Source organism: Myotis yumanensis, unplaced genomic scaffold, assembly GCF_028538775.1.
Source record: "Myotis yumanensis isolate MYYU_CA2020_CCGP unplaced genomic scaffold, mMyoYum1.0.hap1 SCAF_7, whole genome shotgun sequence".
Classification (NCBI taxonomy): Eukaryota; Metazoa; Chordata; class Mammalia; order Chiroptera; family Vespertilionidae; genus Myotis; species Myotis yumanensis.
In genome coordinates, this window is record NW_027223758.1 from 55,123,994 (window position 1) to 55,147,742 (window position 23,749).

At 48.1% G+C, this 23,749-nt stretch overlaps 1 protein-coding gene and 1 long non-coding RNA gene across 2 annotated transcripts in view; one reads left to right on the top strand and one right to left on the bottom strand.

The window, feature by feature from the left end:
- The window catches only part of GATA6 (GATA binding protein 6), a 30,403-nt gene extending 15,192 nt beyond the window's left edge, over positions 1-15,211 (bottom strand). The window contains exons 1-6 of the mRNA XM_070420524.1: positions 14,979-15,211; positions 12,503-13,623; positions 7,750-7,916; positions 4,014-4,139; positions 3,113-3,200; positions 2,914-3,017 (exon numbers count right to left, since the gene is read on the bottom strand). Of these exons, the coding sequence (XP_070276625.1) occupies positions 2,914-3,017; positions 3,113-3,200; positions 4,014-4,139; positions 7,750-7,916; positions 12,503-13,586 (1,569 nt within the window). The 5' untranslated portion in view covers positions 13,587-13,623; positions 14,979-15,211. The remainder of the gene's footprint in view (positions 1-2,913; positions 3,018-3,112; positions 3,201-4,013; positions 4,140-7,749; positions 7,917-12,502; positions 13,624-14,978) is intronic.
- A 1,043-nt stretch (positions 15,212-16,254) lies between these two features.
- On the top strand, positions 16,255-22,154 carry LOC139013974 (uncharacterized). Its single transcript, XR_011472173.1, has 2 exons — positions 16,255-16,488; positions 19,384-22,154. It is a non-coding gene; the product is annotated as an uncharacterized lncRNA (long non-coding RNA).
- Positions 22,155-23,749: the final 1,595 nt, after the last annotated feature.

The following is a 23,749-nucleotide window of genomic DNA, read 5'->3' on the forward strand; positions in this document are numbered from 1 at the left end:
TGGGAATGCCTACTGATGATCTAGAGCTGATTTCTCAGGGGGAATGAAAATAATCAGCAGTTTTGATTAAGACGGCTGCAGCGGTCTGACATCCATGCTGTAACTCGCCACCATTAAGGAAAGGTGGAGCGGTTATGCCGCCATTGACATCTCAGTGGAAGAACAGGTGGCCCCAGTTCCTGTGTTCCACTGGGAGTGTGCCTAAGGTTGTCCTTTGTAGCTCAGTTGTCTCCCTTAAGGTAGGATAACCCTAATTTCCTCCAAAGGGGCCACTGGGGACCAATGGGTTGTACCCATCAACATAGGAAGTTTAAACACTGAGCCAATGAAGGTGCCATGTACTGCATACCAGGTCCGACCTTGCTATGTGAATATAACATTCTCCTTATGTCCAGTCCTTCACAAAATCCTGTACGTGGTTAGTGCCAACACCAACTGCCCTCCAACATCATAAACCATGACCCAAATGGGGGAAAACACATCTTTGTCAGTACAACCCCCTTTCACAAATGCTTCTGCCAGCAGCTCACAGACTAACTCCTCTAGCATGCTCTTTACAGCTCCCCTGCTGCCACACTGGCCACGCACACCCAGAGCAGGCTCTGAAAAGTGCTAAGGGACCAACGGGCACACACTGGCACTCCTTGGTAGTAACATGGGGAGACCACTGGAGTCTACAAGTATTCTTAGAGGGGCACAATTTCCAAAGGCAGCGAGCAAACTGGCTTCTGCCAAGCAGGCCTAGTTCCCCACAACAGGTACGGCAGGTAGGAGTGGATGGAGACATTCGTGATGGGCTCACCATCCATAGAAAAAAACCCACAACCCAGATGACAGTCGAGTGCCTGTGGAGCCAGGCCAGGAGAGCCCCTGGGGTGAAGGGAGGATGGCGGGCAATCCACCCCACACACCCCCACCCACCAGGAAAGCTGTCCCAAAGCATTTCTGAGGCCAACTGCAGATCACGTAGCCGGTCCCTAAGGCTGACCAGACTACGGGATGGATGACACAGCTCTCAAATCCCCCGTCTCTGAAATCCTGCTGCTTTGCCTCCTGGCCTTTAGGAGGGAACTGCGTGTTCCTCTGCAGGGCACTGGCTGGCAAGCCACCTCTGGGGTGCTGGGTCCCAGGTGACAGACGCTGGGACACCAAAGCAGAACTCCCAAGGTTCTTCTTGCAGACACACCAGAGCCAGAGCCAGTCACGGCCTTTTCTCCCCTGGGAAGGCAAACGATTGGACTTGCGCAGAGCCAATTTTGAAATTTCACATCACAAAACCACAAGAGCAAAATATGGATTCCACCCACTAGGGTTCCAAGTCCCCAAAGCCCATTGTTGGCAAATACCTATTTCTTTGCCATTTATCATTCAAATTTGGCCTTTGCCAAGTTTAAGCTGGACTGTATCACCAACAGAAGTGACGTGGAGCTGGCAGCAATCCTCATTTCTGCTAAAAATGACTGCGGCCAAAAACCTGGCTGCTCCCTAAATGCTCTGGAGAACCAGAATGTTGTTTTGCCTCATTTAGCCACATAATTGCTTCTGAGGACTGAAGGCATAATAAGAAAATATTTTTAAATAATTTCCATCTTTTTATTTCCCTACAAGGAACTGTTCTACTTACTACATTAGATCTTTAAAACTACTGCATGTAACCCTTCTGTAAAAACATGATACACTAGAGTCCACCTTGATAAAGGCTAGAAACATCCTTTAACCTGTATGCAACAAACAAAAAGGAATGAAAGGTTTTTTCCCTTGTGAATCTCAGACTGAATTTCTTGTTTTGTTAAAGAAAAAGCCCAAATGAATTTGGGTCAGAAGACAAAGAGAAATAAATATAGTTTTAAGCACAGTTCAAAATTGTTTTGAGACTCTGACTCAGAAAATTTGGGGTGGGGCCCAGAAATCTGTAGTATTTCAATGTACCCCTAAAAGGGCAAGATTAATTGTAGAAAACACTGTCAATCGAGATTTTAATGCTGGCGTGTCATCCTATGCTAGTCTCAGTATAACCCTACCATCACTTGGGACGTGCTGCCCAAGCCCACCCTGGATTTCAATGAGATCGAGGGTGAGACTCAGTCGTTTTTAAAGAGCACTCCATACATACATACATGCATACATACATACATTCCAGATAAATTTGGGAAATACCAAGGTGGGAAAATGCTCTGCACTTGAGAAAAACTGAGTTTCAATCACAGCTTTACAGAAACAAACGCTGTGTGTGATCTTGACAAAGACTCTCACTCACAAACCAAATCGCTCACAGGTTTATAGCAAGGCTGAATGAAAGAAGCCTGGGTACGACTAAGGTGCACTGAAAGAAGACAGGCCTCCCAGCAAGAGGACAGTAAAGTGAAGCAAGATCAGTGACGACAGCAGCACCTGACCCATTGTGATGAGCTATGTTTTGGGTAGATAGGAAGAAAGGAAGAAATGAAAGGAGGGGGGGGCAGGTCAGAGGAAGGAAGGAAAGCAAAGGTAAGGGTTTGAGAAAAGAAAATTGAAAAGCAAGAGTTGATATGATAAGCAAAAGCAATTTAAATGCCATGGGCTCTGGGGCATATGAAACCACTGAGCTGACAGATTTTTTTTTCTACATTAGAAATACATATAAGCGCAGATAAAAAACCTGGAAATAAAACAATTTAAAAGCACTTCAAACCAAAACTTCTAGCTTTTACTTGGTTTAATTTAACCATAAAAATGATATAGATCTTAATTAAGAGGTTTGCAAAGTACTTATGTTTGTCATTTAAATGTAATTGCCTCTAAAAACTATTCTTAGGTATCAACTAACTAAACTGAACTGTTGGTTTAGACTATTGTACTATCAGATAAAATTTGAGATAATAAACTGGAGACTACACACTAGGTTAGAAGAGTCTATACTATTTTAACACTTACCCCTGAGGCTGTTGGTTGTGTTGTAGGGGAAGTATTTTTGCTGCAATCATCTGAGTTAGAAGAGGTGGAAGATGGAGTCATAGGAACGGAATTATTACTATTGCCTGCAACAGTCAAAATTAACCTCATAAATATACGTATACTCTACTGTTAAGGTTAGCAAATACGTAACAATCAAATAGCATTTTATTATATTTACCAGAGCAAGCCTTTGACTTATTTATGTTCTTGGGTTTTCGTTTCCTGGTTTGAATTCCCTCTTTTTTCATAGCAAGCGGTCGGGGCACCTAAAAAAAATTTCACATAGGCCATACAGTTAATATTATATTGAAGAAAACCCAAACTTTAGCCAAAGAACCAATGTCAGCACTGAAGGCCCTCATTTAAAAGAACTTGGCATAAATTGCAATACCATTTATATTTTTTCAATAGATTCCAACTGTACAAAGACCGCATCAAATGCAGATTCCTGCAGGGAAAATGAGGTGATTTGCCAGGGAGATATTATTTCTTCAATTAATGTTTATTGTTTTAAACAATTTCAATTACAGAGTAAAACCACTGAATATTTTCATTTCATAGAGCTCGTGTATTCTCTTCCTTCTACATATAGGTTATTTTCCTTTTTAAGATAGATATATTTATAATATTTTGTGCTGTCCTTAAAATGAAGTATACAATCTTTCTAACTATAACTATCAAATACATATATTACTTCTTTATATAAATTTATTTGATTGCATTCAAGAATTAAGTTAATATAAACTAGTTACTATGCATTTCTAGTTGGTTGCATGTTTTCCTCTTTTGCAGTTTAAGGGTTACTACCATTTTATCAATTCTAAAATATACATTTTTCACATTTTAATATTTCTAATATTGTGATGTCTTACAACAAATATGTGTGGCCATTTAATTGACAGCATTTTTTTATTTCTTATTGCTATTTAAGATAATAGTTTAACTTGTCATCAATAACATGCATATAGACAATCAAATTTTCACTTTCATCCCTTCTCCTTTGCCGACTTATTTCTTAACTGAAACCATGTACAAACTACACTAAACATGTATACATATGAGCAGAATACGTGGCGCACCCCATGGAGTTTCATGTAGAGTCCACAAGCATTGCACACAGGTTCGCCCTCGGCATTTCTACGCCATAAAGTGGTGGTTGTGGTGTGACAGTTGGCACAGGACAATCCAAGCCGCCGGGAGGAAGGCTAGAAAGCACAAGAAAGTAAGTGTACAGTTATAAGTGATTTTTATGTCTATGCTACATACTTCAATGTATCATGTCCCTGTCATCAACAAGCATGGACCTGGTTATTATAAATAAGAGGTCCCTTGAGAAAAAAAATTTAAGTGTAATTAGATTGACCTTCCTGGACCAAGAAACTTAAGTTTTACAGTGTGTTCTATCCCACACATACATTTGATTTGTTCCAAAATATTAGTGTAGGTTATAGAATAACCAAAACACAGTCATAATGTTGGCTAATAACTGTACCTACTGTGGTCACAAGTCCAACGTAAGGATATTGAAATGCAATCATAACTGCCTGCCAATATGTTAAGTGGCTTTGAACAGTCTCCACTTCACATGAAAACTGAAGATAATCAGCTCATATTTCCAAGATTTGTGCAGAGGAACAAATCAGAAACTTTAAAAGAACCTATCTATTAATAGAAATGGATTTTGGAAAATGTATAAAATGTTTGTAAAGAAGTATATTTTTAATAGGTTCCATAATTATCATGACCAAATGCTGCCTGAATTTTTGTATTATTCATTTTTGCAAAGGATTAGCAAATTTTATGGCATTGTTTTAATGCCAGCATTGTCTTAAATACAATGATACTAATATATGTTATTTACCCTGCCAGTATAATAATGAACTTTTGTTCACACAAAGGGTTAAATGTTATTATCAGAGATCAACCCTCTGTTACTATCATTCTGATTTCCACATTCCCTTTATGCCCATAACATCTTTAAAGGGAATTTATTTCCCCTAAATTATGTGTGAATTATAAAGAATGAGAATTTAACCTAGTATAAGTTCCTCCTTAGAATGGCAAAAAATCTAAATTTGTTTTTAAATAACCTAGATAGGGCAACTAAAAAACGGTGCCATATGACTTCTGGAAAAAAAAAACTACAGGGAAAATACAGGAAACAAAGCAAATTGAAGGTCACAGAATTTGGTAAGTGAGCTACACTAATTAATTTTTTAAAAAAGAAGTTATAAAAAAGAATGCACAACAAGAAGGAAAAATTGAGTATGTATTGAAAACTCACAGATGAAAAAGGACAGAGATTTCCAAATCCTTTGGTGGCAAATTTAAAAGAAACAACTGAATTTCTCATTTACAATTCACATCCTGTTGTATTACTTTAAGCATTACTCTTTACAGACAAGTTATAAAAACAAAGAGACACTGGTAAGCCTCTTAGCACTACAACATTTTAAGAAGTCAGTGCTAAGAAAAAAAATCAATTTGACTTTTGGTTGTAATCAATATGCTTGGCTTGGCTGACAGAAGAACTGTTTGAGAAATTGCTTTGCTAAACTGATGAAAAGATATAAAACCTTACGCATCAGGGTTTCTTTCTTTCAGGTCAAAAGAAAATAATTTCCTATGAGAACACCCCTTTCTCTTCATAAATGCACGATCAAAAAACTAGGGACAGGAAGGTTCCTTTTAGAAACAGGTCATTTATGACAGTTTCCAGTGGAATTTGAGCCAATGTGAAGCAAACTTGTTATCAGAATTTGCCATTATAACAAAGAACTTTATGACTGTCAACTGCAGATCATGAGTGAAGCTAGTCCTCATAAACATGTGAAATGAAGGTGAGTAGGTTATAAAAGTTCCTTGTAACAAGCGATCTCTTGGTTATGTTCATCATTGACAAGGAATTCAAGTTAACCATAAATCTCTTATTTTGCAATGTAATACAAGTTCAAATTCAGTGATTGGTTCTGTAACTGCTGGCTAAACAAACTTGGGTTCAATATTCTACTTCTGATAACTAAGGTAGGCCCATCAAAACCATAAATAAGAAGCCCACAAGGAGAACTAATTGATAGACACACCCTTCAATCCGGATCATTTATAACCCATTTATAAAGCATATTGGCTGACCTTGGTTACTGCCAACACAGTTGCCACATAGAAGGGGAACTAATTGGTTAAAACTGTTTTTCTGGTTATTTTTTACTTGTAAAGGCACAAAACAAATGGCACTATCTATGAATGATACTAGATTAAATTTATAATGCAACGAGAACCAAAATGGCTATTATAATAGTTTTTTTGCTCCATCTCGTGAAAATGTTACTTTTCTGAGCTCAGCTATTTCTCAGCTCAATGCTCATTTCCAAAAATAATAATAATAATAGTCTCATAGTTAATATATAGGCTAATACATGCAAACAAAGAACTTCCTTGGAATATTTTCCAGCCATTACTTTTTCTTTTCTTAATATCATGCATGTAGGAAAAATGAACACCGGCGTAGGGAGTCAGACACTGAAGTTACGGATGGCCTTTGAAGAACTTGAGCTGTGGGAGGTTGTAACAAGTTTAAGGCGCATACACTCATCAAATTAACCTTGGCCACTTTATTTTAAATGCATTAAAAACAAAACAACCATAAAACTAATTGCTTCTCCTTAAGGTGTCAGACTTACATTGTGATGCAATTTCACTCTAATCTGTTTAACACAAACAACATGTGTAGCATTTGTCCCTGCTAATTAGAGTATAACAATTAAATAAATTACTTGGATACTTAAGATGTCTGGCATCTAACTGTAAAGTATTTTACTTTAAAAGGTATTAGAGTATGGGTGCTTGGCTAAACAAATGTTAGCCTTACAGTGGGGTTTGTGAAAGTTTTCCTAGTATTTTTTCTAATCACTACAGTAGTAAATACCTTCTCCTAAAACACACACACACACACACACAAACTATGACAATAAGAGATTGATCCTTGAAGAAAATCAGAATTCCCATATATTAAAACATAATAAAACAGGTTCATATTGCTGAAAATACTCAACTTGAGAAGAACACACAGACTGCATATTTCTCAAGTTCTGTGTAGTTTATCTGAACAGCCAGATTTCAAAATAACAAAGGTTAGAGTAAGTAAATTTTCACCAGACTCAAGGGCAATCCAAAAGACGAGTGGAATTTGTGGCTAAACCCTGTCTCACTCGGAGAAGAGCTGGAAGGGACCCTGAGGTAGAAGGGACAAAATCAAAGAAACCACGAATGAGGCAGCAGGGAGAAGGGGAGTGTGGGTTTGTTGTCATATTCTAGTGGGGGTAGGGGATAAAGGGTGGGGGGAGAAGGATACTGTAAAAGCGTGGTTTTTTCAAGAATAAAACCCAAACCAGATCAGAGAATGCATAGAGAAAAAAATCTCCTCCCTTCACCTGACCTGGGTCTGTATACCCAGTCGCTCTCCCTGGTCTACTACCATTACAAGTTTCTTGTGTTTCCTCCCAGAATTATTTCGGTGCATTTACAAATACATAGAGATGTGTAAATATACATTTTTGTACTTTAAAAAGCGATAGTACCCTACTTTCTTTTTTTCTCTTTCATGTAAGATGTCATTCCCTATGTTAAATACGGGGGGGGGGGGGGGGGGGCTGTTTGCATTCCCCAGACCCTGATTTCGGGATTACCTCCCGGCCAGCGCTAGCAAAGGGGGAATGCAGGGCACAAGTTCCACCCCTGCGCTGGGATCAGACCGGGGACTCCGGGCCTCCGCACCTGTCCCAGGCCCCGGCGGAGGAGGGCGGCGCTCACACTCACCACGCGCTTCTGCGGCTTGATGAGGGGCCGGCTGAGGCCGTTCATCTTGCTGTAGAGACCGCAGGCGTTGCACAAGTAGTGGCCGGTGCCGTCCCGCCGCCACAGCGGCGTCTGGATGGAACCGCAGTTCACGCACTCGCGACTCTCGGGCAGGTCCTCCAGCAGGTCTGCGGTGAGAGCGGGGACGAAAGGCGGGTGAGACCGCGCCGCGCCCGCCCCACTACCGTGGCTCCCCAAAGACCACCCCACCCTCCCACCCCCGCACCCCACGGTGCTGGTACTGACCACACCGGCCTGCTTCCCTGCCCACGCCCTTCCCCACGGACCTTTCTGCTCAACAGCCAAAGCCCGGGCGGCCGGTGATGTCCTAGGGACCTGCTTACCATTATTCCCTGCGCCCCTGGGCGCGCCCAGTAAACACCTAGGAAAGTAGGAGGCAGTGCTGCCAGCCCGGCCCGAGTCATTTGCCATCTACCACCAAGGACCTCAGGGTGGAGATGAGCTGTGGGGAGATCGATTTGGGTCCCCTGACCCCTTCTTTCCGGCTGTTCACAAACTTTTCAAAACTGAAATCCATCATAATTACAGTACGCCACTTGCCAACCCCGAGCAGAGCACAGGGCCTTGACACGGATCACCGACCCCTGCTCCAGTCCGCGAGTACCCCGGGACCCCGGGAGGCCGCCTTACTTCTTTTATCTTCCTTTTTTTCTTTTAAAAAGTATTTCCTGTATCTGCTACTCTTCCTTTTCCCCCAATAAAAAAAAAATAGACCGGTGAAATTAGAAATACTGTTCTCAGAGCACTTACACCAATTAATTAGAAAATGATTCAGATCTCCTCAGGGGAAAAAATACACTAACGTTAATAAGCAGAGATAAATGTTAAATTTTGTTTTCATGCCACAAGGACCAAATAGTAAAATATTCTGATTTTAAAGTGGGTCTAGTTGTTTCTACCTGCAAAATTTCTACAAATGGTTGCTATTTTATGGATTCAGAAAAATCACTAAGACCACCCCAGGGCTAAATAAAATTGTTTCCTCTTTTCCCACACTGAAATTTCAACTTATGCAATCTTTCTAAATTGTGTTTATGTCATTTCTACTTGGCTAGTTTTCAGAGTTCACAACTAACCTAAAACTGCTATCTAAAACAATCTTAAGAATAAATGGTTGTAACATTTATTACTTACCCTAAACTGGTTAAATATGAATGAAGAAATAGTATCTAAAATGAGATAAGTACTTATTAATTAAATAAGTACTTTTTATTAAATAGACTTTTTAAAACCATAAGTATCCCCTGTTTAGTGTTATTAATATTCTAGAGGGTTTAAATGTTCCAATTTGGCTTTCTTAAAGGATCATTTCTGAACCAATTTTTAAAGTAAATAAACTTTACACTTTAGAGTTTTACTTGAAGATTATGTGAGCTATCGAGCCTTTCTATTCCTTCCCATTCCTGTGCAGTTTACCATTCGTTTCTGCCATTTACTGTTTGTTGTAAAGATATTTATATATGTCTTTGGCATAAAATACTCTTTAACTCCACTAATACTATTTACCCTACAAAACAAGTAACTATCCTTCCTCAAGAAATAAGTTTAAAAGAAACTAGCATCCTACATAACTTGAGTTCAAAGTTGTCATGGGGATACTGCAACTTACAACACATCACAAAGATTTATTCTTCTCTGCCCTAAAAGCCACTATTGACTACGGTAATCAGTAAAATGCTCAGGACTTCAAGGACACTGAAGTTAAACAAGGTATTTGTCTTTGTTGTTGACTTTAAAATGTTACCTATCAGAGCCTCTCTCAATAGAGGAGTGGGGCATTCCCTGGAGAACCCAGCCTGTGCCTGGCCGCCTTCCCCAAGATGGGAACAATAAGGAGAAGACAGCGTGAACTCTCCAGGTAAATCTTTTTAGTCATCTGAAAACCCCAAGACAAAAACTTAAAGATCACTGTGGACTTAAAAATAAATATTAGTAAGCTTGCTTATTTTTAGGTAAGTAAAATCTACAGCTCCCATTTATCCTGACCTCTCCTCACTCCTCACCCAGCAGCTACAATCCTGTAATTGATTAAAGTAAGAAAAATGTTTTTAAATAAAAATTATAAAATCGATGGCACTGGTAGCCTCTTCATCAATTTCCCCCTACACATCATCTCCCTCCTAACATGGCTGCCTTGAGTGTCCCTGGGGAATGCAGACACAGGGGAGAAGGGTTCCGCCAGCAAGTGTAGTCCCAGAACCCAAAGAATGGAACTCAGTTATCTGGAGTTTAAGGGAGGGCTGGGCTTGGGGACTGAAGAGCCGTGAGCACAACCCACTCACTGACTACCAGAACCAGGGAGAGATGCATGGAGCAGGTTTCTCAGAAACCTCCCCTGGGCAGGTTGAGAAAGCTCAGCACTAAGGTTTTAGCCCTCCTGTTTGCCCCAATCAATTAAAGAGTGCCTCCAGAAATGGTTTGGTTTTAAAAAAAAAAAAAAATCCAAGTGGAGAAGTGGGGAATTTAGCTAGGAAGCCGGGAGGAGAGGGGCTGGAGGGTCGAGGTCTCTCTAGCAAGAGAACACCTGTGAGGACAAGCAAGGTTGGGGTTATTCGCCTCCACCACTTCCAGACTGACTTATTCTCGCTCAGTAGTTTCCCACCTTCTTAACAGACTGTATGCAAAAGCCTGGGTGTTCCCAAACCCCTTCCCATTTTTGGTTGTTTGGTTTTTAAAAAAAAATATACTCAGGGTCTACAGAAAAATTTTCTAATTTTGCAGCGTCCTTTCCAGAAAGTAAAAATATTAGTGAAAGGATAGGCTAAGTTTTTTAAGAGAGAGAGAGAGAAACATCAATTTGTTGTTCCACTTATTGATGCATTCACTGGTTGCTTTCTTGTATGTGCCTTGACTGGACCAGAGATCAAACCCAAAAACTTGGCATAAAGTGACAATGCTCTAATCAACTACCCAGCCAAAGCAGGATAGGCTAAGTTTAAAATGAAAAAAAAAAATCTAACTTTCCTGCAATCGTCCCTTATTGCCTCTAAAAGGATTTTCCACACAGAACCAGTAACTTTAAACACTCCAGTTCTGTCTTTTGGACTACTTCTCTTTCTCAGTCCTGTGAAAGGCTGGAAGACGAGGGGAAAGGAACATAGAGATCACACTAAGATGTGTCATGGGACAGGCAGAGCCACACGACCTTGCTCCAACTGCAGCAGCACCCCCCACCTACCCAACTCCCACATCCTTTCAGATCCCCCGCTAGACTCCCGACTGACAAACCCTCACACCCTCACTGCCATCCCCTGCCCATCCTTTGAAGAGCCCTCATCTCCCTTCTCTCTCCTCCTGAGAGCCAGGCGTGGGTCCCTATGCAGCAGGAAGGGTGGCAGTGCTGTGCTCTGAAGTCTCTACTCAAAGGAGCAAACCTGCAGGGCCCCTCTCCCCCACGGAGTGATGATGGTCTCCAGAGCCGGCTTCGCAGGGGAAGAAGAGGGGATTTTGAGACCGAAGTCTTAGAACGGGTGGAGGAAGAGAGGAAGAGAACCTCCGCTTTCAGGCCACTAGAGTTTCCAGCATGTCTTTTGAACACAAGGTTGGCAATGTCTCACTTGATCCTAACAGCACCCCTAGAAAACTTCCTGTCCCTAAATAGAGAGCTGAGGCACTTAGACCTGGGGTGAAACCAGGGAAAATAATTTAAGCTCACCCGCCTCCTCTGCGATTCCCACAGATCCCTTCAAACAAACAAACAAACAAACAAACAACGTCTCCCCCCCCCACCACCACCACAAAATATGTTTGGTGTTAGGAGTCTGTCAGGCTATCAAACAGGTTGGATATAAAGTGAGAGGGACCTGAGAAAGCACCAGAATGCTGAAGCTAACCTAAGCAGGCCAGACAACACAGTTCACACCCTCCCCTGCTTCAGTGAACAAAACACTTCAAAATGGGCTCTTTCCAGGTAATCTGGCAATTGTTTTTTTCCCATTCCATCCTAAAATTGCCCCAGACACTGCCATGATCGAATTGGAAACTGAAAAATTGGTGGGCTGAACTCTAGAGGAAAAACAGATGTGGGAGCCCCAGACACCCGCCCAAGGATGCCAGGCCAAAGGGTCCCCCACGGGCTTTCCCTCAGGACAGTCACAGGCTGACCAGTCCATGCGTCCTCTCTTCTCTCCAAGTGTGGGTGTCCTTAGGTGCTGCTCCACCATGGAGCCCTTTTAAATACTCTCCTTGGGGCAAACAACTCCTCACCTTTGGAGAGGTGAACTGAGTGAGACTGTATTTGAGGACAGGATGAATCAAGTGTCCAGCCTTCTCCAACCTACACTTACCCCCAAAAAGAGTCTCGCTCTTCCACTCACACAAAACTAGAGTCTTCCACGGGGCTCGGGCCCTGTCAGTTCCCTCCGGGGCTGATTCCTTCCTAGCACCCATCCCATTCACTAATCATCAAGTTCTTGGAGCTTCTCCGAGGCACTGAGGTATCTATACTGCACACGCGCATTCGGTCTCTTTCTTGGAAAGGAGCTGAGACAATCCGCAAAATAGAAGCCCCACATCCACGCTGCCAGACTCTGGGTCGCCCAGCTACAGGCTGACTTTTGCCCCCCCTCCCCGACTCCCCCCCCACACACACAGGAAAACCCTGAAAACAGCGCCCAAGTGAAGGAGCTCTACACCCACACCTTCGCCCCAGAGCCCTGAGTCCCCAACCCCAACGCCGAGGCGCGACCCTTACCTGCGCTGGGGCCCCGCGGCACGGGGAGCGGGCCTCCGGCGCGGCTCTGCAGGCTGTGCAGCACCGGGGTCTCGAAGTGTCCGGCGGTCCAGGCGGATGTCAGCGGCGCCCCCACGTAGGGCGAGTAGGGACTCGGGTGGTGGTGGTGATGGTGGTGGTACGTCCCGTTCAGCGACCGCGCGGCGGACAGCGAGCTGTACTGGTGCTCCCGGCCGCCCATGGCCGCCAGGCTGCCGCCGCCGCCAACGCCGCCAGTGCCCCCGCCGCCGGCCGCCGCGTAGCCCCCAGGGTCCCGGGCCGCGCCGTTGGCCATGGGCGGGCTAGCCGAGTAGGGGAAGCGCGCCGAGACGTGCGCCGCGGCTGAGCCGGCGCTGCCGGGCCCCGAGGCCCCGCCGCCCGCCGCGCCGCCTCCACTGCCGTACGGGGGGCTGTCGGCCGAGGCCTGCGGCCAGCCGGGGTGTGCGCCCGCGCCGCCCGGGTGATTGGCGGGCCCGCTGCCCGCCCCCTGCAGGTACGGCAGGCCGGGCAGCATGGACCCCACGCGCGTGGTGGGCACGTAGACTGGGGAGCTGGCCGCCGCCGCCGCTGCCGCGGCGGCTGCAGAATGCACGAAGCCGCCGGGCGCGCCGTCGTAAGCGGCTGGCCCCTGGCTGGAGAGGGCGGCGAGGGTCTGGTACATCTCTTCGGGCTGCTCGGGTGCGAAGGGACTCAGCTTGGCGCCGCGGCTGGACCACAGCAGCTTACTGGCAGTCGCGGCCTGATCGAGGTCAGTGAAGAGCAGCAGTTCTTCCCAGTTCGCCGGGCCGCTCCCTGGGCCAGCGACCCCGGGCGCCGAAGGTCCGTAGGGAGCCCCGAAGGGATGCGAAGCGTAGGGGCTGAGCAACAGCGACCGGGCCGGGGGTCCTGCCGCCGCCTCCGTGTCGAGTTGTGGCGTCCGGCAGTTGCAGACGCCGCTGGGGCCGCGTTCCCCACCCCGGGAGCAGCAGGAGGAGGAAGAGGAGAGAGGGGAAGGCGGCGTGGAGGGCTCCCGCGATGGGAAGGCTCCGGAGTCGCTGGCGTCCCAGCCGCTGTCAGTCAAGGCCATCCACGGACCGGCGCCGCTGCACGCTGACCTCTAGCTCCTGAGGCGGACAGGGACAGGGGGAGAAGTAAAAAGGGGTTACCAAAAGCGCAGGCTGTACATCTCACCTCCACTCCCTTTCCTAACTATTGAGATTCTCCAAAGATCCCTCTTCTGCCCTGGGCGTGGGAGTTGGTGAGTGAGAGGGGACTGTGGCCTGCGCAGCCGCCACCAATCCTTCCAAGCCCAGGATCAACCGCCCTCCCTCACCCGCACCTCTCAGGTCCCCTCTCCCTCCCTGCTCACCCTCTCCGCAGCATCCTTCATCCCCGCGCGCGCGCGCCTGGTCCCAAGGGTGACTGCGAGACCGGGCAAGATTTACCTCTCCCCAAAGTGACTCCCTCCCGGCCGTTCACACACAAAAGGGCTTTTTAAAGGGTGGCCTTATCCCGCCTCCCTGCGGGTGTCCCTCGCCCAGAATGCCTCCGTATGAAGACTGCCCGCTTGAAAACCATTAGCGCAAGGGTGGCAACCTGTTCCGAAAACGAAACCGCCGCCTTCTCTCCCAGTGGCTTTCCCAGAGCTCCCGGGACTGCGCTGACTAGACGGAACGCAAGCTCCAGAGAAAAATGCAGCTCAGCCCTGAGAAGGTGGGGCCTGGGGCGGGGACGGCAGTCTTGGACCTTCCGGGCACAGGCAGTGCCGGACGCCCGAGGGGCCGAGTCTCACGCCCAACCCGCGCGCCCGGGGCTGCACCGCACACCTTACACGCGGCTCGCGTTCCAAGCACCAGCGCGTGCGCTCTCGCCCGCCGGGCCACCCGTCCCATCCCGCGGTCTTCCCCAGCCGCGGAAAGGCGAGACCGTTCCGGAATCGGACGTACCGGGGTGGAGCGGAGTTCAGAGAAGAGGAGGGGGGGACGTGAGACCGCCCCGGAGACGAAGCCACCCCAAAGGAGAGAGCAGGAAGAATGACAGGGAGACAAGGACGGGGTGGCGGAGGAAGACTCGTGCAGCCTGGCTGGCCTCCTCCGGGCTGCCTTCCCAAAGGCTGGGGCTCCTCGGAAATAGCCATACTAACGTGAATGCTCACACACAGACCCGGGCTAGATAGCAAGAGAGAAGTCTCGCTGCCCGCCCGACTGGGGCTCCCGCCCCTTCGCGCCGAGATAACTCGGAGATAAGGCTGCGCGCAGATAAGCGCTTCGGGGGGAGAGAGAGGAAAAGACACCAGAAGTTGGTACGCGGTGTCCCGGGAACCTAGGAGCCGCTACAGCCGGGAGTGGAGGAGGGAGACACCCTCGGAGCCGACCGCGGGCCGCAAAGCCGCGGCCGGGAGAGTCGAAGCCCGGGCCCGCGACGGGTAGGAGGTAGAGGGAAGGAAAGAGCAGAACACGAACAGAAAAAGCAGCCGAACCTCGGGTGGGAGCTGAGCATGGAGAACGGCCGCGGCGGAGGGTGCTCCCGAGCGCGGAGAGAGGCCGAGGGCGCCGACAGGCGAGCGCGAGTCCGGGTTCTGCGCGGCGCTGCTGGTGAATAAAAAGGAGAGAGGAGGCGCCTCTTACTGCTCTGCCGGAAAACTGCAGCCTGCGCTCCTGATTGGACTCACCGAGCCCTAAACAAACAGCGCACGCCGAAGGGTGCCAGGCTGTGGGTCGGAACTGCGCTCAGCGAGCAGCTGGGCGCTGGAGGTGAAGAGGAGGAGGAGGAGGGAGGGAGCAAGGGGAGGAGAAAAAAGAGGGTGGGGAGGAGACAGGGGGCAGCAGGGGGAGGGGAGCGCGCCGCCCCAGCAGACAATGAGCGCTACGCAGCCTGAGGGTGTGAGCTCAGCCGCAAGCACAGTCCTGGGAGTGGGGGCGAGTGCATCCAGGGGGCGCCGAGCCCTGGGACGCCGGGGGGAGGGGGGGAGGGGTGGACGTGGCCGAACTCCAGACCTAGCAGGCGACCCACAGCCAACCTTAGGCGGAGCACTTTCCTCCGCCCCTAGTTACGCGCGCATTCACGGGGTAGGGGAGTATTGGCACGGGAGGAACTGGCGGTGCACAGCTCCACGCTGCCACAGCTGTGGGAGGGAGGCGCCAGCTCCCGGGTCAACGCGCCCCCAGAATGATGGGTGGGGGGGGGAAGGTTTTGCTCCGCTGGCCTTCCCCGATCCTCCCTCCAAGTCAAATGAGCTTCTTGCTCTACATTCGCGTGTGATCGAACTTAAACTTTCCCTGACCGACCTCTTTTCTGGACCCTGGAGTTCACAGGGTCGTGGTGGCCCTCAGGTTTGAGGCTTCCTTGATGTGGGAAAGAAGGAACACGAGTGCCCAGCTCCCCCTCTGTGCCCTGATTTTTAGAAATATATTAAATTCTTAGGAAGTTTCGGGACGTTCACGTCGGCACTTCTCAGCTAGCCTTTGGGACTTTTAATTCTGGGTCTTGGTGTTAGTTAGTAAAGGAGGAGCACAGGGTGGGAAAAGGCTTCCATGCCAGTAGCGCACGCAAATGCTTTCCGAGTTTGGGTGTCCCGTTTGCTCTCAGAGTTCCCTGGAGAATTTCGGGTAAGTTTCAGAAACGTCGTTAGAAAGAGGGGGGGTCACCTCTGGACCCAGCGCGACCTATCGCTTCCCAGCCACCCCCACATACACACCCCTTCTTCGCTCCCTCCGAATGGGTTATCACAACTGTGTACAAACTGACATGGTCCGTCGCCGGCAAAGGGGCTGGAAATGAACGTCGCGGGGTTATCAGCGCCGATCTGTCATCAGCGAGTCGCGCGGCCGCGGGTTCGGCCGCGGCAGGAGCTCTGATATCGAGCCTCGCTCCCTTTCGCTCACAAGGAGAATTTCTTCCGACAGACGTGACCCCAGAAGGCTCGTGAGAATTTTAACCAGGGCAGGAGGAGTTGTGTGGGAATGGATTTTTACACTTTTTCCCCCCAGGTAAATCGAAGTAAATGATTTTCTAAAGGTCAGTCTCCTCTGGACGCGTTTGGGCTCTGTTTTTGTTTTTTTTTATGTATTTCAGTTGGGGGAGGGAGAGGAACCTAAGCTAGTTAAACTAGGGTCTGTAGGGACATTGTGAGGATTGTGAGACTTCGCCGCTAAGTGTGTGATTCCTCTCCTTGTAACTGTGAGCTGTGAACCTGTGTGTCCTGGGGGGAGACGGGGACAGGGCCTGGCAGCGCCGGGGCGGAGGCATCAGAATTCAGGAAGTTGGTGATCATTTTCCCCCCTTTCATTCTTCGTTGTAAATGGCTGCTAAACACTTGTGAATTTTAAATTGCTACCGAGAAGGTGCATAAACCGTTCTCATCCAATTCAGTCACTTTTATTACAGTCCTCTCTGCCTCCCCCACTCAGGGCTCCCAGTTTCAATTGCGAGCGCATTTCGCATTTGGGAAAGACTGAAGGTAGAAAACTCTGGAAGGAGACTGGTGACAGGGGCAGGACCCGGGGGCTTTAAAGTTTAACCGGAGTTCCAGCGAAGGCGCCTACCAGAAGCGACAGCACTTAACTCGGGCCTGGGCTTCCAGTGTCTTTCTTTTGGTTTTTTCGTGAGTCCCGACCACATTTTTAAATAGACTGAATTTTGCAGAAGTTCCCTTTGTAAGCAGTTACAGAAACGTTGTGGACATTGGAGTTCCTTTGAGTTCAACTGGTTTTAAATGTTTCTCGGGTTTGCTCTTAAAACCAAAGTGTTTTATTTTTATTTAATTCAAATTTTGGTGAGCTGATTTTTAATGAAGACGGGTTAGCAGATAAATATTTTGGCTACTTAGAGTCCAGGCAGTGACGGGCCTCCGAGCCTGAGCCCCAAGGAGACCCAGCTCTGCGGGAACCATGATTCCTGCCCTGTGTTTCTTTATATTTGCAAGTACACGGGTATCTGTTTCTGTGTGAACTTCCCTGTTCAATAGCTCACAGCCTGGGGCCTCCGTTCCCGCAGCTCCACCGCAGCGGTGAGAGGGTGCGCTGGCGCCGACGCCGCTGGGACATAGGTGAGCGGCGGGACAGACCCTGACCGGGTCCCCCCACGTGAGGGTTCGAAGCGCTCCAGAAGGGACCGGCATTTTACCCTCCAGATTCTCGGTCTCTTTTTAACATTGCCTAAAACAAAGAGGGGGAGGGGGGAAGGTCATTGCTCCTTTGCTGGGTCATAAATTGTTTTTTGTTGTTGTTGTTTTTAGGTTGGTTTTCCAACCAAGGGAAGAAATCGTTAGTGAAATGTTTTTCTTGTCAGTTAATTTTAAAATAAAACAAAAGTGTTTAACCCGTAGAGTTTATTCAGACAGAAAGCCAGGTTGCCTGACCCTTCCAGTGTGCAGTTTTCCCAACGCATCGACTTTGGCCCTGGGGACTACATCCCGGGGAGCGGCGCCCTTCCACAGACACCCCCGCCGGCCCAGGCCGCCGTGCGCTGTGCTCCGAGCTCCCAGCAGGTCTCGGGAGGAAGAACGAATAGCGGGTGCGCAAAAAGAAGCACACCCCAAACTAGAGAGAAACGCAGGAGCTGCGGGAGCCCCTTCTCCGCCCCCCCCCCCCCGCCCCCCAGTGTTCCAGGTGGACAGGCGGGCTCTTAGTAGAAGTTCTGTTTTCGTCGCGGTTTCTTTCTTAACCCCTCCTCCCCCCTTTCCTTTTTTCCTTTTCTTTTCCTTCTGCTTCTCTCCTCTTTTGGAGTTTGCTAATCTGCAACGAAATCATGTTTTCTTCGGATTATTTAGACCCAAGGGGTGGCCCCTCCTAAGTGAGCCCTCCCCCCCCAGCCGCCCTCCCCACCCTCGGAGTGGGGCTGGCTCCGGGGAGCTGCCTGTTCCCGCCCCCCCCACCGGGGCTGATTTATTTCAGCCGCACCACCCCGCTACTCGCGATTCGAATTCAGCCAGAAAACAGCAGCCAATTGGGCAGGGGGCGGGGGCGTTTCTGCCGAACGGGTGAGGGTGTTGGGGGGCCGAGTCGCGCGCTGCTTCCGGGGAAGCTGCGAGACCCCAGGACCCTCGTCACCAAACGCCTGGACGCCGCGCAAACTTAAGCTCATGGCACTGTCATGTTACAGAGCTCCTGGCTGCTGCAGCGACGTTTCTGAAAGGAAAAGAACACAACGTCTGGCTTAAAACATATTTTTAAATTAAGAGTGTTTTTAAAACCAGATTTATGGGGCCTTCTCGCTTATACTATATTTCTTCCTGTCCCCGGGACGCTTTTGCCCAAGGACACAAGGTCACCTCGGCGCCCCCACTCCCGCCGGCGTCCGGGCGCTGTGTCTCCCCCACCCAGCGGCCGCCAGTCCCACTCGGGCCATCGCCCGGAGTCCTGACGGTGGTTTCTCGAGGGGAGAAGATCGTTGTTGTTTTGTTCTATTTTTTTTTTAATTCTCGACCCCCTCCCCCCCCCCCCCCCAATATTCTTTAGAAATGTCAAGAGGTGGCGGCGGAAGCGGGAGCATTGCGCAGCCTAGAGGTCGCCCACACCCCCTCGCCCCGCCGCCGGTCACTTTGGGCGCAGCGCCCCGCCTGGGCCCGAGCGGCCGGACTCCAGTCCCGGAGCGCGATGACCGCGGGCCGGGCCCCGCAGCCCCGGGCGCCCCCCGCGCGCCGCCCCGCCGGCGGCCGCCAGCACGGCGCGGAGGTCGGCTCGCGGCGGCGGCGCACGAAAGGTCACCGCGGTGGCATTCCTCTCCGCGCGCTGTTTACGCGACTTAATGTACTGCTTGCGCCGCGGGTAGGTTAGGGCCGCGATAAGGGGGAGGGTCGCCGTCAAAGCCCCTCGCTGGGCGCCTCCGAGCCCTCCCCTCGTCCATTAACCTTTTTACTTTCTTCTCCCCTCTCTCTTTTAAAGCTTGTTATCTGGGCCACCCAATGACCGACGAAAGATTTTCCCTCCCTGCTTCTCCCGAGGCCGCTTTAAACCAAATAAATTTAGCTATTAAGGGCCGAGATGTCTGACAAAAGATGGAAAGGTGTCTTTCCGCGATCGCTTGGACAAGAGAAGGAGAAGCGGGTGGCTCCCGGATCCCGATAAAGACATTCCACGCCGGCGCCGGCCTCCCTCCCCGCGTCCTGGGTGCACCCTGACATCCTGAGATCTCGACTTCAGCGGCCCGGACCTCGGCTGCGCCGGTGGGACCTGCGGCCTTGGCATCCGGAATGTGCAGGTCCTGGGCCGCCGGACCTGGGAGTGCCAGGCCCTAGGGGTCCCGGATCCGGGAAACTCCAGGCGGGAGCTGGGCTCCCAAAGCAGCCCCCTGCACATCGCAGAAAAACCAAACCGAGCTCAGCGGGGCCTAAATTCCCATCCCATCTTTATTACTGTCTGATGCTGGATACTGCAAAACCAACCCACCTCTACCTTCCCACCCGCGCTCCCTGCGGCTTTGCTGAGGGGCCGTGTTACTCCACGTCTCTGGTCCTGGGGAGCAGACCTTTTGAACCCCAGTCAGAACACGGTGGCTGGAACCTGGCAGCTGGATTAGACCCAAGCTAATGGGAGGGTGTGGACTCGCAGACTAACAGCATGCAGGTGGGAGGCAGAGGTCCAATGATTCAGTCATCCTCAGGTTGGGTTGGGTTATGAAGTGTGGTATTTATTATCATTATTAATTACTACTGGCATCACTACACAAAGCCTGGGGCTGCCAGCTGGGCCCCGGCCCTGCCCTTGGGGTGATCCCTTCCTTTTTGCCAAAGGTGAAGCGAGGAATATTCAGTTTCCTGATCCTGAAAAGTGGGCTTGGGGAGTATGATGCCATGTTTTCGAGTCTTCCCCTACGGCCTGAATCGGCCTTTTCTGCCGCTTTTAAAAGGCTGGCGCTGGCACATGGGGCCCCTTGACTTCCCTGCAGTGGGGCTTCTTCCCATGTCTTCTGCCTTCCCCTCTCTGTTCTCTGTCCAAGTTGGAGACAAGGCTCTGAATTCCAAAAGTCAGTCCAGCATCTTCAGCTTCTGTCTGTCACCTCATGCTGGGCCCCAGAATTAGCTGCCTCTCTTTTTTCCTCTCCCCATCCAAATAAGGTGAACTCCGAAATCTAATGCTTACTTCTCGCCCAGCCTGCGGGGAAAGGGAAAAATCAGATCATCAGAGAGAAAGGGATCATTTCTACACCCAAGAAGGTGAAAGAGATGCAGAAAGTTCCAAAGCCCCAAACCATGGGCTTTCCCTGGATTTTGCTGGTATTAAGTGTGAGGACAATGCCAATTCCAGGGTCAGGGTCCAGGTGCCACTGCCCCAGAGCTGTCTCAGGTCAGAGACCTTTCTGACTGTGTGCTGTTGTGTTTTTTTCCCCCAGGGGAAGGGTGTTAAGGGGTAGCAGGAAAAGGAGGTAATAGGCTTTTGAAGATTTGCTAAGTAACTAACGTTTCTCCTTGAATCAATTAAAGAAAAAAAAAGTGCCCAAGAAATAAAAACAATTACCGCATTTGCCACCCAGAAATATGACCTCTCCATTTAGCTATGCTGCAAATATGCAGAGAATTATGACCAAGGGGTTTTCTACCCAGGGTCCTGCACTTGCCCAACCATACGCACTGCAAAAAGAAAAATTAGAGTTGGCCTCTAGTTTTGAAGTGTTTACAGTCTAGAAGATTGGCACTTCTGTAGAGCTGGCGAGGCCAAGTACCACAGGGAATTTCCAAGATGGAGGGAGATGTCTGAGCCTTTTTCCTTCTCTAGTGAAATACTTAGGCTCAGATTTTCCTCTAGGCTTCATGGTTGATTTGAAAAGAAGGGAGTCGCTCTAGCTCACACACGGAGAGATTTTCTAGAAGCCCAGACTCTGGGCGAGGCTGCTTGGGTTTGAATCCTCTCCCTACCACTTACTAGCTGTGTGGCCTGGACAAGTCGCCTAACCTCTCTGTGTAAAATGAGGATGATAAAAGTACCTCTAATACAGGATTGTTGAGAAGATTGAAATGTTTCTTTTATGTAAAGTGCTAATAGTACTTGGCACATAGTAAGCACTATAAAAAAGTGAACGGTTATTACCAATATCTACAGCATAATAGATTCATATATACTCCACCAAATTTTAATTCTTGTCCTAACTGTCCCCTGAAGCTAAATTAATTCCCAGGAAGGAGCGTCTTGGAGACTGCTGTTCACCAGAGGTCTCAGGCCTTTCCTACGTACCAGCAGTAAGGACTTTATTTATTGCATTATGGTCGGAAAGGGGGGAGGAGGGAGGTGAGGCAAAAAGGTCCTTTACTTGCTTTTGATTCCTTTGAAGAGGAAACATTCCTTGTTGTTCCCCTTGCAAATGCCAGCGACCGACCAACGTCTTCTGCAGGACAGAGATAGTAATCTCAAGGCTCATCCTCTGCTCCAGGAAAGCAGCACCCTCTCCCTGGAACTCCTTTTGGGCAGTAGATAGGAGTGACTTAACAGATGGGGCCATGAAGGAGGGAGCTGTGAGGACTGGCATTAGATATCAGGAAGAAAAAAGAACTGACTAAATTGACCTGGTCAGCTAGCTACACTTCTCTCACGCTTTAAACCTTTCAATTTGGTATTGCTATATATATATATATATATATATATACATATATGACTTATTCTACTTTAACTACATTGTTGTTATGGAATAAAAAAATATGTCTGATGAGCTATGGAACACATTATTTTTTTCCAGCTTTTTTCTGAAAATGGAACACACTATTGACAGAGGAAAATGTAGGCCATTCCAGACATTTTCCAACTGATTTTCTTTCAGTTTTATTTTTTCCCCTTATAGTACCCTGTCTTCCAAAACAAGACCTAAACCTCACTCAGGAAAACTTAAAAAAGAAATCTGTGGTATATAACAAAGAATACTGTTCTCTAGATAAAAACGACAGAGAAAGAGATTTGTTTTTCAAAAGGCAAAGTCTGGAGAGAACATAAAAGTCTTCCCCTCCCTGCCGGTTTTCAGCCGGGTTTGTGCCCAGCGCCTGTTTTTCTCTTGTCTCTGACAGTCCTGATCTTCTCTATGTTTGATTTACTGAGTGCTGTCATTTCTCTGCTCTTTACTTTCACAATCACACATTTAAACCTGATAAAGTTCAAGACCCTGAATGCTTGCAGCTTTCCCAGATTTACAGTCCTCCTGCCCCCCACCCCGGCCAGCGGTCTGGGGCTGATTGAATCCTCATGCACGAAAGCCGTGGGGGATCAGCAGAGAGCCAGCGGGTCCACCAGGGTTGGGTCCATGGGGACCGTTAGCTCCATGTCAGCTCTTTTAGCTAAAGCAAACCTTGGTAGCTTCCTTCTCCTAGAAAGTGACTGTCAGCAACATCCTCTCACTTTACATTCAACTTCCAGTTTGTAACCTACCTATAGGCAGGTACAGGAACTGTAACTTGCAAAATTTAGAATTGGTGAGAATTGGATGTGAAACCAGGATTACCTGGAATGAGTACCTGAGTACCTGATTTTCCTGGATCTACTAAACAGCTTTGTGATTGAGGGCAAGCCACTTAACCTCTCAGTGCCTCAGTTATGCCATCTGTAAAATGGTAGAAATATGACTCACTGCAAACATTCTTCCTGTGTGTAGCTGTCAGGGCCCCAGGAAGACCACTCATATATGTCTTAACTGGCTCTTTGGACTCTGTCAGGTAAAATGGAAACCTATGAGCTAATCTAAATACTATACCAATTGGACTAGCCAAAAGAAGTGATTTCTCTCCAAAGACTGAACAGTTCGCTTAGGCTCAAGTTTTCAGACCACTGAAATGTCTTCTGATAGAAGATGCTACCTAAATCATCTATTCTTTACATGTAAATACATAATAAATCAATTAAATCACAGAACACTGATGAAAAGCAATCACTGACTATGGATGCCCTTGTTTCAAATATAATTACTATCTGGAGACTTTATATTTAAAATAAGTAATTATTTTACATATTTAATGTTTTTATTTATCAAGAACTTTCTGAGTAAGGTAAACATTTTAGGTAGCAGCAGTTTAAATAGGTCTTTAAAGACCAATCACTGTTCCAAGTCCATGAACTAAAAAGGTGTGATTTAATTTTCCCCTTTAAAATATAAATTCTAAAGAAAGCTAAACTGTCATAATATCTAAGGGGAAAATTATATTTACTTGTTCTGTTAGCGAAGGAAGGAAGCGGAAGGAAGCCTACCCTCTTCAAAAGGCATTATTTTTTTAAATCTATCCAGTCAGGCAACACCTACTAGAATATATTTCATGATGTTGCTTTTTCCTGACTG